Raw genomic sequence first — 20,305 nt, forward strand, 5'->3', positions numbered from 1 at the left:
CTTGGAATCCATGGTATCCATTGTATAAAGGCGTCATGAAACATTATACTGATTTTGTATTGCATTATGTTTTTAACAGAAAGTGCGTTCCATTAAATTAGTCTACACATTTGGCATTTCATAATTAAATTTCATTCTCGTTTATAAATATATAGGCCTATATTCTATGTTTATAATATTAATTCTTCATAATAGTAGTCTGAAAATACATCAAACTAACCTGGAATCTATGGTATGAGTGTAATCAAGTCGTTATGAAAATTTAATACTGACTTGTTTGCATTATTTTTTTTAAGCACGTGCCTTCCAGACGGCACATATTTACACTGACTGACTATATAATGACGACACCTTCATAATCTGGGCAGGTAATTTGATAAGAGGCGGCAAAATTTAGGCGGCACAACATTGTAGACCAGACAACTGATTGTTGGCATTGTTGATTTGTCTGCAGTTGTCGGCAGATGTGGGCCAATGAAATGTATTTCTTAAAGGTGAGCTATAGTTCTATTATTTTATACTTTTGGTATCAATTTTATTTTTATCTATTTGAACCATATTGATCAATCGGTGAAAGATTGTCTTTTTTCTTATAAGCTTTTGCAAACCTTTTTGGGTTGCTTCACAGTGTTTTGTTGCACATATACTATGAGCTGATAAGCCTGCTGCTTACGAAAACATTTCATATCATTATTGATTGCTAAATTTGTTATGCCCATCATTGTGATGATACCAAATGAATGAATTGTAGAGCACGCTTTTAGTTTCATTTACGGTATACTAATACCTGGTAGGTTCAAACACAACCATGCGCTGATTACAGCTGCAACATTATGGGGCATGAGTGTTGTTCCATGTGCTTGATCCAGTGACCAGGGGTAATAATGTAAAGCACATAGAGGTTAGTCTACAATATGCGCTATATAAGTCGACAATTATTATTATTATTATTATTATTATTATTTAAAAATCTTAATGTCGATCAATAAGACGAAAATCAATATATATATATCACTCGAATTTATTATTTTAACAGGAAATGTGGTTTCTGCTAGCCCTTGTTGGACGTTCTGCAGGTAAGAAAATATATTAAACATACTTATTAGAATATCGCCTTAGTCTTCTGAAAGATTTGAAAGTTTTTTTTTTAAATAGATTTCTAATAGTTCTTATTCTTCGAACAATATGACAATTTACTCTGAACCTTTCTTATTTTTAAGGTTGAGCACCCTAATTTATTTGTTTAAAAAGGGTCTCCAGCAAAAAGCTCCTCAGATGGCTCTGTCTTTTTTTAATAGCTCCATCATATGTATTATAATATTTTGCATTTTATGCTACATTTACATTATGTAATATCATTCGGTATTAAATATACTAAAGGTCATAAGTTTTGAATCAAAGTCACATCACAGTGATATTTGTTTTTGGGATTTTGGTTATTTTATTAGAGAATTTACTACATCTTCCTTTGAATCTACGCGTATTAAAGATATATAGTGTCAAGATTAACCCGCTGTTATAAATAAAATGCAGAACTCGATCTGGGTTCAGAGAGTCCCATTCAACTGACTCGTGCCTGATTAATCTTGCAGACCAAGTTAAATTCAATATCTCCAGTGGTCTCTACACAGGCATGGTTCTTATCGGCTTCCAGAAGGCATTTGAAATTGTCGATCACAATATTTTTTTGCAAAAAAAAACTTGCATATATTGGGATCGACAGTGCCAAATGGTTTCGATCTTACCATTACAAACATGACCCTGTCTGTCAGCATTGAAAACAAACTCTCTGAACTTAGACATCTTCTTATAGGTGTCCCACAGGATAGTATTTCATCATGTCCGACCTTATTTTTAGTTTATATCAATGATATCTCAACCTGGATTAATAATGATTGTACGCTTTTACTTTATGCTGACGACAGAACTATAATTTTGGGCTACCACAAACCTTAATTAATTTTTTAAAAATCTAGTTAAAATTCTCGAATCGTGCAATAAATGTTTAATTGACAATAAAGCTTTTATTACATGCAGATAAGACCGAACTTATTATATTTGGTTGTAAGAAAAACGTAATGTGAATGACCTTGGAATTGAGTTACACCAGCCTTTAAGTTTTTCTAGTGTTAGTCTAGTGCCAACAGTGTTATTCACAAAGCTAGTGGTAGACTGCGTTTTCTTTACAGAAACAAATCGTACTTAACTGCACCATGTAAGAAACACCTTATCTTCCACATCAATACGGTGCCTGTTTGACTATGGTACATCTTCCTGGTATAGCAATTTAAATAAATCTTCTAAACATAAATTGCAAGTTACTCAAAATAAGATGGCACGTTTCGTTCTGGGCGTAAATAATAGGTTTCACATTGGTTTGGAGGAGCTTCCCAGTCTTGGACATCGTAAAGCAAGGATGAAGTATCTCAGTATCCCTATGTACTCCAACTTCACCAGGTTACAAAATCTCAACGTCTACTTGACCCGGAATAGCATGTTTAACTTTGCTGTACCCAAGACAACTGGCACCGAATATCGGTTTTTCTTCATCTTGGGTATTAGTGACCGGAACGCTCTTTCAAACGATCTTAAATGGATCAAAAATGAATATTTATTTAAAATGAAACTTTAAAAAGTTCTCAATGCTAATTTTCCTGTTTAGACGATAACTTTTTTTTCTTACTTAATATTTTCTGCTTTTTTCCCCTACATTTTAACTGACCGTTTTTAAATATTCATCCCTCAGTTTCTTGTAAGAACCCCATGGGAAATAAATTAACTTGTGTTGATTTAATGGGCCGTCCTTGCATCCATTCGTATATTTTTTTGGGTAATTAATTTTACCTTTCAATTTTAATAATGCTGTTTTATCTTGTATTTTTAAAATTAAATGGATGCTAAATAAATAAATAAAATGACTGGGCCCTTATCTGCCCTAGGCAGTCTGATGTCTGCTTTCTCTAGTAAGTCTGTCATTTAACCGAAAGGTCCACTGATTAATCTCAGATAAGAAAGTATATACATACTCCAAGTATTGAAATACACGCCATCGTGTTGGGATTCAATATTCCGACATTAATTATGTCATCATCAGGAATGAAAAAATTATCCATATTAGCATGCTTATTATATGCACTAGTACCAAAAGTGTTTAACCAATCAAAACATTACCTTTAGTAATTGACATGGCAGTGATTTAAACAAGAGATCAAAGCATTCTTACTCTAATGATCAAAGATACCTACAAAAACAACGAAAGCTCTTTTGAAGCTCTGAGCCCATTGTTAAGCAAAGTGTAGTTTACGTAAGCGAACGCTTCTTTAAACAATAGGATAGAGCAGTTTCGGGAGCTGTCAATAATGTTAGTACTAGAAAATATTAAACCTAATTTATTACTTACATTACAGACGACATTATCATTTTCAAGTATACCCTGTAATCCTAAAACATATTGGAATGTCTCACAGTTTTTAACATGATTAAGTATAACACTATCAGATCGTGAAGAATGTTCTTTAAGTCTACTAATTAAGCACCTATCTGTCTTACCAATATAATCACTATTGCAGCCTGGACATTTAAAATGATATACAGAACTTCTGTACTCCTTAGGGGTTTGATCCTTAGTAGATATAAAATAAGAAACATTTTTATAATGCCATAAAGTTATGAATTTTACCTCTTTAATTAAGTGTTTCTTTACCTTATTTAAACGTCTACGTAAAATGAACTCACCTGCTTTTCCTAGATAAGGCAATCTAACCCAAATCTTAATCAAGCTATCATCAGTAGGCCTATGTATATATTTAGGTTCATTTAATTTCTTAAGTACATTATTAACAACTTTTAAAGGGTACCCATTCCAACATATAAACTTCCTGATGTTACTAAGCTCTGTTTGAAGTTTATCAGGAGTACACAATCTGTGGGCTCTAGAAACTAAACTACGAATCCAGGAGATCTTATGGTTCCATGGAGCAAAGCTATCATAATGGACATATGTATGTGTATTTTTACGATATATACTCATGCTTCCTACACTGTTGTTAAATTGTAAATCCAGAAAGTGTACTGTGTCACTGTTTTCAAATGATTAGAAAGTAAAATATATCTGTCTATGAAAAGCATTGAAGTAGCTTAGAATTTGCGGGAAATCATTGGTCTTAGCTAATACTAGCGTGTCGTCAACAAAACGAGTATAAAACTTAATAGTACCTGATTCAATAAGGTTAGGAACAATAGACTCTTCTAGTTCAGTCATTAAAATATTAGCTAAAACTGGGCCAAGAGACGAACCCATTGAGACACCATCAGTTTGTTTATAAAATTCATTATTACACGTAAATACAGTTTTAGTACAGCAATCTCTAAGTAGTTTCCTTAGCGAATTTTTCTTAAGGTTAGTAGATATCAGTTTCTTATTGTAAACCCTATCAAGAATTATATTAACTACCTTAGTAAGGGGAACATTTGTAAACAGAGATTCAACATCAAAAGATACAAATCGGTAACCTAAATTATATAAATTGTTTAGTATAGCTTTAATGCGGTCAGCAGCATCAAAAGAATCTTTAAGGACAAAATCATTAACCGTTAGAGGGCCTAATAAGTTTGATAAGAACTTAGCTACTGAATAATGACAAGTACCGGTCGTGTCAATAATAGGTCTTAGGGGTGGAATATTATCAAAATCTTTATGTAATTTAGGTAGTCCATGTGTGAATCTGTCAATGGATCTGTCATTTAAGTTTTCTAGTAAATTGTTTTTCAAATAATAAAGGCTTTCATGTTGATTAAATTCACTGTTAGAGTGATTAAAAACATATTTTCTAGACAACTTGAGACAAATACTATTATTTATGGTGAAAGATCAGAAAATGGATCTGGTTACTCTGTGCAAACAGTTCTATTACAGGTGAACTGAAATAAAATGTCTTAAGAAAAAAGTATTTTCCTGTCACGTGTAAAGCCCATAAAAATGTACAATAAATAAGTGATACAGGATTGAGTAAACAGATTACTTAATAAATCATAATGGCAAAAATACGGTCGATCCGCTCGAGTCGGCTTAGCGTTGCCAAACGACTCGAGTTGGTTCTGTCAGATTAGCTACACTATATATATATCTGTTTGTAAAACAAGAAATAAAGCTTTTCCTTATTTGCTGATGTTTAAAATTACAAAAAAATAATTTAAAAAAAACTTATTTAAATGTCTAGCGTAAAATAAAACAAGAAAAACAAAAATGAAATCGTACACAAACTTATTTAGTTAAAACATGAACATGAAAACTAAGTCGACGTGAGGTAAACTCGAACTATGACGGCTATTAATATTCAAAGTGTGTAGAAAGATGTCATATTTTGATATGCATATCGTTAATTTGGTCTTTGCTTGGACAATGTTTGAAGAAGATTCAAGCGCGGAAAGTGCCGGTCAGAAAAACTCCATGCAAAAAATAGGGAAACGGGGTACAGGAAGAAAAACAAAAAACAACGGCTATTTCTAAGAAAAATCAAGTGTTTTTGGCGTTAGGAAAATTAATAGGAGTGTGATAATGCAATCACAAATAAACAGGTATCTTTATTCTTACTTCAGGGATTTACATGGGTTGTTTTAAGGACACACCTACTAGAGCGATGTCATTATTTTTCTTCAGCTCTGAAAATATGACCCCCACCCCTCCCCTTTTTGTGAGGTAAAAAAAAAGAAAACAAAAAAAAAAGAAAGAAAAAAGAAGAAATGATAACCCAGAACGCCTCAATTGTTATTTTGCACAAAAATTTCGCGGGGGCATGCCCCCAGACCCCCTAGTTCAGTGTTGTCTCGATCGGCCCAAATTTCCCCCCCCCCTTTCGGCCCCTCTTTTGAACATCTCTGGATCCGCCCCTGGTTAGTTACGTAAGTGTTTCCCTAAACAACAAGAAGTTATATTATATGACAAAGGTGATTACAATTTACATTTAAAGTAAAAAGTAATTGTTAAGCAGATTGACAGAGCAGACAAATCGACGGAATATTCTTCGATAAAGTATATAATGCTATTTCAATACTATTGTTTGCGCCAAGAAACTTAATCGGAATGATATGTCTTGCCATATTTGAAATGTCATGGACTGAATACTCAGTACTTTCCCAAATATGAAACCAACTGATTCGGGTGGGAATCGAACTTACTATACATAGTAAGTCTAATTATTATCATCATCATCATCATCATCATCACCACCATCATCATCATCACCATCATCATCATCATCATCATTCACTATTATAATTATTACTATTATAATTATTATTATATTATTAGTACCGGTACTATTATTATTATAATATTATCATTATTATCATCATCATCATCATTATTACTACTATTATGATTATTACTATTATAATGATTATTATTATATTATTAGTTCCTACTATTATTATTATTATTATTATTATTATTATTATTAATAACGATGTTTAAAGCGCAAACATCACCACCAAAAATTGGTGCTCAAGGCACAGTGTCAAAACAACAGGTAGAGAACAAACAGGAATCACAAAGAACAAAGTTTATTATTATTATTATTATTATTATTATTATTATTATTATTATTATTATTATTATTATTATTATTATTATTATTATTATTATTATTATCGTATCATCATATCACCATTATGCCAACGTCCAGAAAGACTCGGTGATATCACGCTAACACTAATCTCTTCGTTAACAGAAGTGTTTCTATGGCAATCGTCAGATCTCTGCAAAAAATATATAGGGGTATAATTTTGTTTCAAGAAGAACTCACAGATAAATCTCTACTATTTTATCTTTGTTATTTTATTTTGTCTTTGTTTTTATAATTATTTTTAAATCACACTATATAAATTTCTTCTTTTTTTATAATTTCATAATGATTATTACCTTGTATTTGTATGTGCTATTATTTGCTTCTCTCAAGAATATTTGTTTTTCTAAATTGGATGAACCTTGATGAAAGCTACACATGTATTAATGAATTATGTGTAAAACAATATTATAAACTACATAAGCTTCATGAAGGTTTCTCATTTCAATTATTTATTTGTATATGGTTAAGGTGTGAATGATCGGCTCAAATTGAATATGCTGGGTTTCACTCCAACTCCTGCTGTTAGTGATACTGAGAGAACTAATATTCGTTGTTATACACTGGGAAACGACCGAACAATGAACATCACACTCAAGATTAAACTCTCGGTCAATGAGAATCATACATCGAGAGAACCATTCTGTGATAACGAGGGTGTTACATGTGATTTCAAAAATACATCGAATTCCAAATACCTTGTAGCTAAGATTAAGAGTCCTAGTATCTACATTGGTGAAGCCCGAGTCGGAGTATTTACTGCGTACGCACAGAAAGATAATCGAAGTGCCAATGCTACAATCATAGTTCACCATGAAAATGGTAAGTCTATTTTTGTCAGTGTTTTTATCATTACTAGTTTACTTAGAACCTAACATACTCTGAATATAAAGACAATAGACTTACTAGGGTATGTCTGCTTGTAAAACAGATCATAGTGTTTTCCACATTGCCATAATGAGAAGTGATGATTGTAATATTACAACAAAAAAAATCATTGAAAAACTGTAGTAAAAACTAAAACCATGCAATCACCGCGTCGCACGACGCGTCGGACGAATCCAATGCCGCCCGGAATTTAAATTGCGTAACGTAGGATAGTTTCTTCCTTTTAAATCAGTTACACTTTCCAAAAATATGTTTCATGTAGGTCAGTTGATCAGTTTTTGGTATATCTGGTCAAGGACGTTTTCATTTAAATGGTCCTCATATTCACACCCAACTCCTGACTGTCACCAAAATGTACTCATTTCTTCATTGGACCCTGACAAATAATTCTGTAAAGTTTCATTTAGATAGAGGGGTGAGTTCTTGAGAAATTTGGATTTGGAACCTTAGTAATTTAAATACCTTCAAATTCACACCTGAATCTGGATCGTCATCAACATTAAATAATTTCTTTCTTGTAACTTGGTTAAACTTTCCAGAAATAATAATAATAATAATAATAATAATAACATAATTACAATACATAATATTTGAATTGCCTGATTTGTATATTTAAATATAGTTATTTAACTATAATTAGCAAATAAAACAATAATGAAAAAAACATTCCGTCAATTATTTGACAATTAGCTTTTCCGTATTATTTTGCATTGGTTCTGAAATTTGTTAATAATAAAATTAAAGATTTTTGTAGTAAAATGTCTGTAGCATAAATCAGCAAATCTACTTATTTGATCCATTTAAATGAAACACTCACATTTTGCATTGAATTTTTGCAGTTTTCCCATTTTTTTTGCCAGACAGTGTATCCTATAGGCATAATAATTAGTAATTACAATACATACGGTAATATTTGAATTGCCTGATTTGTATATTTAAATATAGTTAATAAACTATAAATAGCATATAAAAATTGATGAGAAAAACATTCCGTCAATTATTTGACAATTAGCTTTTCCATATTCTTTTGCATTGGTTCTTAAATTTGTTGATAATCAATAAAATTAATGATTTTTGTAGTATAGTCTGTAAATCAGTGCAAAATATTTTATAAAACGGTTTTTCGGCTGAAGTTACTAACTTATTTCATCCTTCTAAATGAGCTATTCAGTATTAATTTAAATGAATTTGTTTTTTTTAACAGAGAGTCATCTTTAAATCAAACAATATTAAGCACAAATCATTTTCATGTAAAACTATTTTATTCACATTAATATTTCTAAAGACCTCATTACATAGACCTAAATAGATGCCCACACGCCCTCTTCGTACGCTTCACTCACACTAACAGAACTACAGGCAAATATTCTTTGATTGAAACTATATTTGACAAGGTGTTTCAAATTTTTCAAGAGTGTATGTATTTTTATCCGAAGCGTCTGTAATACCGATTGTTCGTACTAAGACCGTTAGTATATGGGATAGTCACGTTACACTTGTCGTCGATCAACGTAACGCAAGTATTGAAAACTTACGATGGGCGAAGAACGGAAATTATAACACAAAATGGAACGGCTTGAAGGTGATTTCGTTCGAAAATATTACATTGGATGATGCTGGGGTTTATGAATGTTATTTAAATGACAACCGGGACGAAGGAAAACACGCTTTCATGCATCTGATAGTAAGAGGTAGATTCTATTTTATTTGAACTTCTACTACATGTTCATTCATTTTAATATTCTGGTTAAAAGTCACACCTAAGTAGATAAATGTCGGACTTACTATAAAACATATGAGATGGATAGAAAAAGAAATGGAGGGCTGGCATTACGGGATGGAATTATAAAAGAAATAATGAGTAAAATGAACTAAATATTCAATGACTAAATTAATGTTTGCCATAACGTACATGTGTTTTTTTTTTAGATTTGCCAGTTTCATTATAATATAATGTAACTGGAAAATCTAAACCAAAAAACAACATATAACGGAACGCTTTTATTTCGTTTTAGACGAGTTTACAAATTATTTGTAAACTGTAGAAATTATTCAATTGTATCCTCTTTTGTTGTTGAAATTATACAAAACATTGGTTTTTTTTTTGTTTTTTTTTTTTTAATGTTCAATTTAATTTCAATTTTTATTATTAAGCCTATTATTTAACAAGTTGACTTGTGTTTCAGAATGTCCACATAACAAGTGGTCTCCACCTAACTGTACCATGGATTGTGAAGTATGCTACAACGGAGGAGTATGTGATACAGTCATCGGAACCTGTATATGTCCTTCGGGATTTACCGGAGCTAGTTGCGAAAATTGTTAGTATACCAATGTAAATTACTTTTTTTTAACTTTAAATGTAAACAGGACATATACAGAGACTAATCAGAAATATAATTACACAAACCTAGATAGGCCTAATGCTATAATGGAGGCGTCTGTGATACATACTCTACATCGGAACTTGTTTGTCATTCGGGATTTACTGGATCTGGTTGCAAAACATGTTAGTAAACCAATGTCAATTATTTCTGTTAACTTTAAATGTAAACAGGACGTCAACAAATCCGAAATACCGGTATTATTATTACACAAATCTACATAATGCTATAATGGAGCGCCTGTGATACATAGGCCTACTGTACATCGGAACGTTTTTGTCATTCAAGATTTACAGGTAGTAATCCGGAAGGCACTAAAGATTGTTCGTTTTCCACCTGCGACTTTTTTCTTCATATGACTATGATAACGAACTTTCGTTGAAGAGCTATGTTTGATACGCTTTATAACATCATGTTCCTTTATATTTGAGGACTGTATTATTATCTACTTGTTATATACACTATATATATATATACATATATATATATATTATATATTTAATATATGTATATGTTTTTCAGCTTCTGGTGGTAATCGTTTTGGGCGTGATAGTCTAACTCCGTGTAAAACTGGTAACGATGACGGATGCAAAGGGAAGCTGTTTTGTCCGCCTATGCCACAAGGTTGTGCCTGTCACGCTGGCTGGAAAGGACTTAGCTGTGAAACGGGTAAGATTACTAAAGGATTGAGATTTACAAAAAGTAGTCTAATAATCAAGTATGTTAAATGTAGATAATCTGTAATATTGGCTTTCCTGAAGTTCAATATGTTCAATATGTTTTATTCAATCTCAAATGGCAGCAGTAGCGCTGAATTACATGAGAATACAAAAAAAAAAAAAAATTGAGAACATTAAAATTAAATTGAGACCTATAAAACTAGAAATATGATAAAATTCATTAGAGCAAACATTAAAATTCTATGTACATAATAAATTATCCAAACAACACAATGAATAACGATAAGATTATGATTTGTATAAAATTACACATTGGTAGATATAAAAATATAACGCCGTGGCTAGAGATACGGTACCGTATCGGAACTTCCGATTGCTAAAGTACGGTAAATGATATTACGTCATGATTAGCCAATAGAAATGACCGACTCGATTTTGGCTTTTTTGCAAAGTCGACGTCGCGATCATGAGAATCAAGTCATAAACCTTTTGGCCCATTTCATGTATTTCGATTGGGGCTTATCGCAATGTTTGGGTTAAAAATCCTTTCTGTTATTCTTGCGTATTTTATGGTCTACCATAGAGAATGTTCTACTACTAGGCTAGGCTTAGGCCTACTGTAGTGCTACTAAGTGTAGAGTCGTTGCGGCCCTGAGTTGGTAGTTTTGTCATTTAATCGTAAATAGAGATATCTTAGTTTTAAATAGAGATATCTTAGTTTTTAATAGAGATATCTTAGTTTTCAATAGAGATATCTCTATTAATAGAGATATCTCTATTAACAGAGATATCTCTTTTTAAAACTAAGATATCTCTATTAAAAACTAAGATATCTCTATTAAAAACTAAGATATCTCCATTTAAAACTAAGATATCTCTATTTATGATTAAATGACAACTCGGCTCGCCATACACTTCGGCAGCGGTGCATGGAGCGCCGAAGGTGCGGCCGCGAATAATAATTTAATAGAACAAGGTGGCTAAGCAGTAGACCGTTTGTTAAACATAAAAACTTAGGCTGTATTACTGCAACATTATCATATATTAACAATTCTTTTTAGTAGTATTTTATTATTATTATTGTTATTAATTATTATTTTTATTATCAAAGAGTTCATTGCAGTATCAAATGATGTTCTTACGATTGGTTTGGAGGCACGTTATTTTTATCGTTTCCATACGATATATATTTGGATCATGTTTATAAATGCTTCAATAAAATTTAGATTTATAAAATAAGTAGCCAAAGACTCTCTGCAATTGCAGGAAAAAAGATGAATGTCCACTCTCTGGAAATTGCCTCACCTCATCCATCATCTACAAAGCTACTGTCTACTCAAATGATGACAAAAAATGCTACATCGGGCTCACTGACGCACTGTTCAAAACCCGATACACAAACCACAAATACACTTTTAACACCCCCAAACACAGAAACAGCACTATTTCATAAGGTCCAGTATGCGAGCGAAGCGAGCATCTAGGCTGGGGGACAGGGGGCCGCCAAGGGCCCCCGGTGGGGATATTTTACGAAACTACGGATATTTTACGAACTTTGGTGAATTTTATAAGTTATTGTATAGGCATCAAGCTACTGAAATATGATTTCATATTTGTTGTAATTTAGTGGCCGCTTGTGTTAAAATATTTTTTCAGCGCCTGGATTTGGACGTGATAGTAACTTGTCATGTTTTAAATATATCGGAAAGGCTTGCAAAGGGATGCTGATTTGCCCCCCTAGGCCACAAGGTTGTGCTTGTTACGCCGGTTGGGAAAGACTAAACTGCACGAGTAATATAAGTTAAAGCATAATGATATCTCGGCTAAAAGATCATATTCTGGCTTTGAAGATGTTCTAATCTAGGCAGTGGAGAGTATCTGGTACTGAAGTGATCCTTAACCTGAATTTTAGACCCGTGGTTACAATTAATCAACCAAAAATATCCAACCGACCTTATTTGTGTTGGTCTTATTCTTGTTGGCGTGGCTGTTGATGCTTTGCTGTTTCTACTTTATTATTTATAGTAATATTCATAAACATATTATATTAAGATGTTTTCGTAACTTATTGTTTGCATATTCAGAATGCAAAGCTGGCAAGTATGGCGCTGACTGTCTGCAAGATTGTCATTGTGATGCTAGTGAGTGTAATCGTACAACAGGCTGCAATGTGACTGCAACGTGTAACCCTGGCTACACAGGCATAAGATGTTTAGGTAACACATATTTAAATCACAACAATCAACTTGCTTGTTATCTTGGCAGAGCTACTGATTATGTTTTATCTTTTCTAAATCGATTGCTAATCAGCAAAAATATTAAATATTTCTTAACGGTTTGCATGGCGACTATCAATAACAAAATCATTAGACTTTCAGTACACCATGTGTAAAAATGTGGTTTTTGAGGTAAAACCACTGGTTGGTTGTCTCGACGTTTCGGTGAGATGAATATGGTACGATCGCCTTAACTTATAGAGGCCCACCTCACATATCTCAACTCAGCCAACATCAAAATTTACCATAGTACACCTAACAAATGTTAGTGGATACTACACACACACAAGGATAAACCATCGCCCAATAACCGTCCAGGGGTATACAGGACCCATGTGAATGTAGTAAAAGTCTACATTAGAGAGACTGATAGAGACCTCAACATCAGACGCAAAGAACATCAAGGTCATGGAAGACGTGGTGTATACCAAAAGTCATCCATCATTCTACTCGTCAAAGAAAATCAACAAATTCATTGGAAGGACTCTAAGCTAATCGCTCCAGTACCTACTCGGCACTCCTTCCAGACAAGTAAAGCAATTGCAATCTACAAGCATAACACAGTTTCACTTGGGTTGATTATAGATTTATTTTTTTGTTTACACATAGCGAGTTTGCTGGAGAGCAACAAGAGAGAGCGCTAAAAAAGAAGATTTCAAGGGACTACGATAAACAAGAAACGCCGAGAAAAACCAATCAGTTTGTATACCTCAAAAACCGTATTTGTACACAAGGTGTACCGACAGTTTATGATTTTTTTTTGTTATATGAACATAATGGCCATTAATTTGTTTTAGCTACAGCAATTCCATGATGTTTCGTTACTTGGTTTGTGTCTAAATTTAGAATGTGAAGCTGGCAAATATGGAATTGACTGTCTACAAGATTGTCATTGTAAAGCTACTGAGTGTCATCCTTCCAGAGGCTGTAATGTGACTGCAACATGCCACCCTGGCTACACAGGCGAAAGATGTTTAGGTAAACAATATTAAAATCACAATCCCAATCAATTTGTTTATCTTGTCAGAACTACTGATGATCTTTATCTTTATACATCTTATAATTGCTAATCAACAAAAATATATAAATATTATTATGACGGTTCATCGCCGTGCAGTTCGCTTGGACAAGGCACTTTATCTACGGTTGTCTCTTTCCACCAAGGAGTATAAGTGGGTACATGGTAGGTTCAAACACAAAATGCGCTGATTACAGCTGCAATATTATGGAATTCTCCCCAGGGACCTGAGTGTGTATCATATGTGCTTGACCCAATGACCGGGGGTAATACTATTAAGCGCATGGAGATCTCTAAAACAATATGCGCTCTAAAAGTCGACAATATTGTCCTGAAGTTAAAAGAATCACGACAATAAACCAATAAGTCAGAAGATAGTTAACTTTTAATTCAGATACCCACCCGTATGTTATATTGCAGCAATAATAATAATAATAATAATAAAAAATAAGAATAATAATAATAATAATGATAATGATAATGCTGCTGCTGATGATGATGATGATGATGATGAAGATTACAGTGACGATGACATGACAACGACAATGACCAAAATTGTAATACAAGAAATATATATATGCAATTACCAGTAATTTTTAAAATATATTAATGGTATATTGTTGTATTCAGAATGTGAAGCTGGCAAGTATGGCGCTGACTGTCTACAAGATTGTCATTGTAAAGCTACTGAGTGTCATCCTTCCAGAGGCTGTAATGTGAATACAAAATGCCACCCTGGCTACACAGGCGAAAGATGTTTAGGTAAACAATATTAATATCACAATCCCAATCAATTTGTTTATCTTGTCAGAACTACTGATTATCTTTATCTTTATACATCTTATAATTGCTAATCAACAAAAATATATAAATATTATTATGACGGTTCATCGCCGTGCAGTTCGCTTGGACAAGGCACTTTATCTACGGTTGTCTCTTTCCACCAAGGAGTATAAGTGGGTACATGGTAGGTTCAAACACAAAATGCGCTGATTACAGCTGCAATATTATGGAATTCCCCCCAGGGACCTGAGTGTGTATCATATGTGCTTGACCCAATGACCGGGGGTAATACTATTAAGCGCATGGAGATCTCTAAAACAATATGCGCTCTAAAAGTCGACAATATTGTTATTATTATTATTTATTTATTTTATATAAGGGCGATATATAGAAAAATGTCATCTAGATATTAATGTCGCTTCAAATATGATAGTGTGAACAAGTTCTTGTAGTTGTTTAATCGTTTAAATTGCAGATAAAGATACCAGCGAGTATTCGAATGATACGACCTCTGGTGTGAGAACAACTAATGGTAACGTACTTAGTGTCAAATTAACATGGACCTGTAATAATAATTACAGCTCCATGATAGTTTGTTAAAGTGTATCAGTCAATCGCGAACTCTGCCGGTGAATATGATGAAGAATGGTATAGGTTAGTTTTATTTAAGATACATATACACCATGGAGGATATATATATTATGATATATTTCCTCCATGGTATCGACTAACCAATTTTTTTACAGCATTACTGAGATTAATTGAATTTTTTAACGGGCATGGTAGTTTTCGGAGATTTTTCAGATTGTAATCGACCAGGTTAATGCAGCAGATGCAACATAAATCAATGGACCAGAATTGTTTTGAAAAGGCAATTGCAAGTCTTGCAACACACATATTTGGATCTATGGTTTCCGACGCAGTCTTCCAAGAATGGACTCTCAACATGGCAAATTGTTTCTGGACAACATGACGGATTCATTCCATCTGGATAACGAATAGATCAACTGAAAAAAATACACGACGAGAATAATCACGTTTAAAAAAGTAATGACTGTTTGAATAATTAACAATAATGTTTGTAAGTTTAATAATAAATCCTATAATAAGTAATATTATATATTTTTCAGTGAAGATGTTTTTCATACAAGTTACTATCATGTGATTTACTATTATTAATTGCGCAATTTTCAAGGGTGTACACTACAAGCCGAACAGTAGTCGGAAAGGTATTGGGTTCAAATCCCGAATGTGACAATTCGTTTTTCTCAAAAGTTTATTACATTTTTTTAGACAAAAATTTCATTGATGGAACGTACTGAACGAATCTGGACATTGTGCCAGTATCACATTAATTTCGTCCCCAAATTTTCGGATAAATTTATCGTCCTTTTTGCAGATTCAATTGCAGTTTCTCATCATCTTCCATGTCACAAGTTTATTTTTGTAGATTTCCTCTCAAAGTCAATTTTTATAACTTGCGCCGTTTCTTTTATTTATTTTTTGTACAGTAATGAATTATAAACACACCGTCGCCTTGTATCGTTAACGTTTTGAATGTAACTACCAGTACTCTATAATCGTGTATGTATGAGTTAATGAAAACGGAAAACCATCAAAAAGAGACAAATAAAGGAGGGTAATTTCCAAAACAAGAAAAAAAAATACTATTTTGCGTCTCTTTTCATTCCGTCATATATTTTGTTTTTTATAGGTATCATACCCAGTACAGAAACGGATTGAAACTACAAATAATGGCGTCTTTTATCCTTCGCTAATGATTATTCAGGAGTTTAAACTTTTGAACAATTGAAGAGAGGCATCAGCATCGACCTCGATTTACTGATATGATTATGGAGATAATACTTACATGTATTACATGACATTTATATGATACGATTAGGCATATGGTTTGTTCGTTATTTCAAAACCATATAGAATGAGACTGTTGCAGTGTATCCTGTTGCCAATATCAACGACATTCGTATTGTATCATGCCATGTCTTACACAATTTCATAAATTGGTGGTGTTTTTGTAAACTTTTTGTCATTTTTTATAGAATGATAAATAGTATTATCTTTTATTACCAATTAATTTTATTTATTCATAAATTTCTCTGTAAAGCAGTAGACCTACCAACAACTAACGTTACTACGCACTTGCCATTTTTATTCTGTAACGGCAAGACGTCTCCGTAAAATACTTATAAAAAAAAACATAGCTTAAAAGGCATGGCAGTCTATCAAGTCAAAATAAAGTATTTAAGAATATTGTACTATAATCGATTAATGAATATGAATGACAACAGATGTCCTAATAATATTGTTACTTGAAACGACCTTTCAAAAACGTAAGAACGATCTTTGCATTAATGGATAATTATTATGGGATATAAAGGCTTCAATTATCCTGAGCAGCATTAATTTTATTTTCTTGATGATTTGACTGTTTACAGTATATTGATATCATATTCATATTTTTCTACTATTTGCAAGTTACAATTACAAACTGACAGCGATGACTTTTTTATCATTGCTATTATTATTATTATCATTATTAATAATATTATTATTATTATTATTATTAATATTATTATTATATTATTATTATTACTATTATTATTATTATTATTCATTATTTTATAAACAATTTTTGATTTTCATTTCTCTGTTTTATCTTTTATTCTTTAGTCTTAAATGTATCTACAGAGGGTCCAAATTGATTAGCTCTAGCTGGATCAACCACCTTAAAAATATTGTTGAAATAAAGAAATTATTATTATTATTATTATTATTATTATTATTATTATTATTATTATTATTATTATTATTATTATTATTATTATTATTATTATTGGATGTTTTATAATCAGTTATCAAAAAATCCAATATTTGTTTTATTATTATTTATCCTGTGGTGTGTATTAACCAAACAATCATCAGAACTACTAATCAATCATTTTTTAATAATCGATCGATCAATCAACCAACCAATCAAATTTCCAATCAATATTTAAATAAATACATCAATAAATAAACCTGCCAATAAATGGGTAAATCATTCTCTCCAGCAAAACGATAAATGTTTGTTGATCATTACTCTTTATTTTGAGGACACCAATCTACCAATCAATCAATCTATCTATAACCAAAAAAATCGATCAATCAATCAACCAGCCAACCAACATCAGTCAACTAATTTGTCAATCGATAATCCAGCATGTTGGATTTAGGTAATTCAAAATGTGTCCTTGGTATTTTTATTTATTTTTCTAAGGCTTTTGATACAAAATCACAATATTTTAATTTCTACATTAGGTCATTATGGAGTGGATCGCCCTTTGCATTGGGTTTCTGACTATCTTAGTAACATAATATGTCACTAAGATAGTACCGGTAATAGATTATTTCAGTTTGTGTCTTCTAATATAATAATAATAAGTCCAATATGTTAGCTAACAAATGTGGTGTTCCTCAGGGATCGGTACTGAGCGTTATTTATTTTTATCCATATTAATGGTCTACCAAATTCTACTGTTTTGGTTTTTTTTTTTTTTTTTGTTGTTTTTTTTTTAGTTTTTTTTTTTTGAAATGCCTACAAATTAACAGTTAATATAAAAAATAAGTTTTTAATTTTCGTTCAAGAAATGAGAATATAATTATAAACGGCTCAATCAAGATCAAGGATAATCTAATTTCTGAAACTGATTCAATTCTCTTTATCAATATTATTTTGGACAATTTTCTTTTAACAACAAATTAATGATTTGAATAATAAACCTAAGAAACTAGTAGGCATTCTTACGATTATTTATCTATGCTTTACAATGCTGCCATCCAACCTTATTGACTTATGGCATTGAGATATGGGGCAGCACTTTAAGTCTCTTTTAGTTACGCAAAGAAATGTGTGCTAGATGTATAACTTTTTCGAATTTCAAAGCTCATTCTTTCCCCTTATTTAAATTTCTTCAAATATTACTTCATAACTTATGTGTTTCTAAGTTATTTCCTATCTATTTTATAGCTGATTTCCTCATGATTTAAACGATTATTTTGCTTTTACTGATCATGAATATTATAAAAGATTTAACAATGATTTTAATTTAGCCATCCCTCCAGGTCATAAAAATCCTGGTAAATTTAGAATTGCTTCTTCGGGCGTTATCATTTGGAATAAAATTCCACTTAAATTAAGCTTAAATAATAGCTCTGTTCAACTTCAGGAATTACTTTCATCACAGTATATTTGAATGATGCCATTTAATTTCAGTTTTTGTTATTTTTTAAATATAATTATTCATATTTAAATGTGTTATAATTATTAGTATTTAAATGTGTTATGATTATGATGATTGTAATTAAGAGAGGTCGGCCAAGCTTGATTACCATCTATTTCCTGGCCACATTTTGTATTTGCTTATGTACGTACAATAAGGTTATGATAACAAATTTAATCAATCAACCAAAAACATACTTATCAGTTAATCAATCAATCTAAATCCAACTAATCGATCAATGAACAGCCAACATATCTGTATATTAAAATATTATTAAAGATTTTCCTTGTTTAATAATTAGAATAATATTTTTTTTTTCTTTATTAGAGTTTCTTAATGATAATTATATCAAGCGTTAATGCATTGCTATGAACACCTTTTCTGACGATAATTATTTACTATGCTGTAGTATTATTAATATATTTTGAATGATTTTTAACACGATAGATTTTGTTTCTTTTTTTTTTTTTGCACTGTTTTCTTTTGTCATTGAAAATGCCTATTGGTTTCTGACGATAATTAATTATTTAAGTAGTAAAATTTAGACATTATTAATGTACCGTATTTGAGCGTTTATGAGAAGGGTTTTTGAGAGACATTTTCGAGGGAGGTGTTTATTCGAGGGAGTGGCTTTTTTTTTGGTATAAAATGGAAACGTACTGTTTTCCTTCGTCATTGAATAAAAATATAATAATTGCCATTCAATTCGAGAGTTATCTTTTTTTTTCGTCTTGTACTCGCCTTCTGCAACGTAATAACACAATACGATGATACTGTATTCATGGATGCACTGTAATTTTGATGCTCGTTTTACTTTAAGACAAAAGGAGCTGCCTAGCCGAAGCATCGTAGTACTGTAATATGAAATATTTTTACATTGTCTGTTACCTTAATATTTCAAATCAGACATGGCGTAACTCTTGTGTGCTATCCGAGGTGGAGCCCACCTTCCCCCAGTCTAAATGGGCCATGAACTGATCACCCTTACACACCAGCCAGTGTTCTTCTGCATAGCCTCTTAATTTTATATTCCTTGAATGCAAGCTCAGCTCCAAAATCCATTTACAGACTTGATTTACAGAGCATCATGTCAATCATATAAGTGGCAGTTAAAACGCTGTTTGGTAAAAATGGTTCACTTGATGATACGGTAGAACGATGTTCAGCATTTAATTATTAAGTTTTGTGAAGATGCAAAAATGTTAAAATTTTAGCAGGGCGAATTTAAAGCTAGTCACCTTAAGCGGGAAGTAAAAGGTGTAATTAGGAGAGATATGCGTATATGCAATATACATATATGCAATGTATATATAATGTATATTTAAATATATTTATACATATAATATATATTTTAAAATGTATATTAACTTCTA

General features: G+C 31.8%; 1 protein-coding gene across 1 annotated transcript; it reads left to right on the forward strand.

The window, feature by feature from the left end:
* The first annotated feature begins 380 nt into the window (after positions 1-380).
* Positions 381-18,188, forward strand: LOC117099872 (tyrosine-protein kinase receptor Tie-1-like). The gene is made up of 10 exons (XM_033239390.1): positions 381-494; positions 1,037-1,076; positions 7,095-7,445; positions 8,948-9,202; positions 9,698-9,832; positions 10,418-10,564; positions 12,660-12,791; positions 13,698-13,829; positions 15,128-15,699; positions 16,367-18,188. The coding sequence occupies exons 1-9, from the start codon at positions 465-467 to the stop codon at positions 15,250-15,252; spliced, it is 1,347 nt and encodes a 448-aa protein (XP_033095281.1). The 5' UTR covers positions 381-464; the 3' UTR covers positions 15,253-15,699; positions 16,367-18,188.
* Positions 18,189-20,305: the final 2,117 nt, after the last annotated feature.

Source organism: Anneissia japonica, unplaced genomic scaffold (genome assembly GCF_011630105.1).
Source record: "Anneissia japonica isolate Jap-2015-1 unplaced genomic scaffold, ASM1163010v1 scaffold288152_len142926_cov155, whole genome shotgun sequence".
Lineage (NCBI taxonomy): Eukaryota > Metazoa > Echinodermata > Crinoidea > Comatulida > Comatulidae > Anneissia > Anneissia japonica.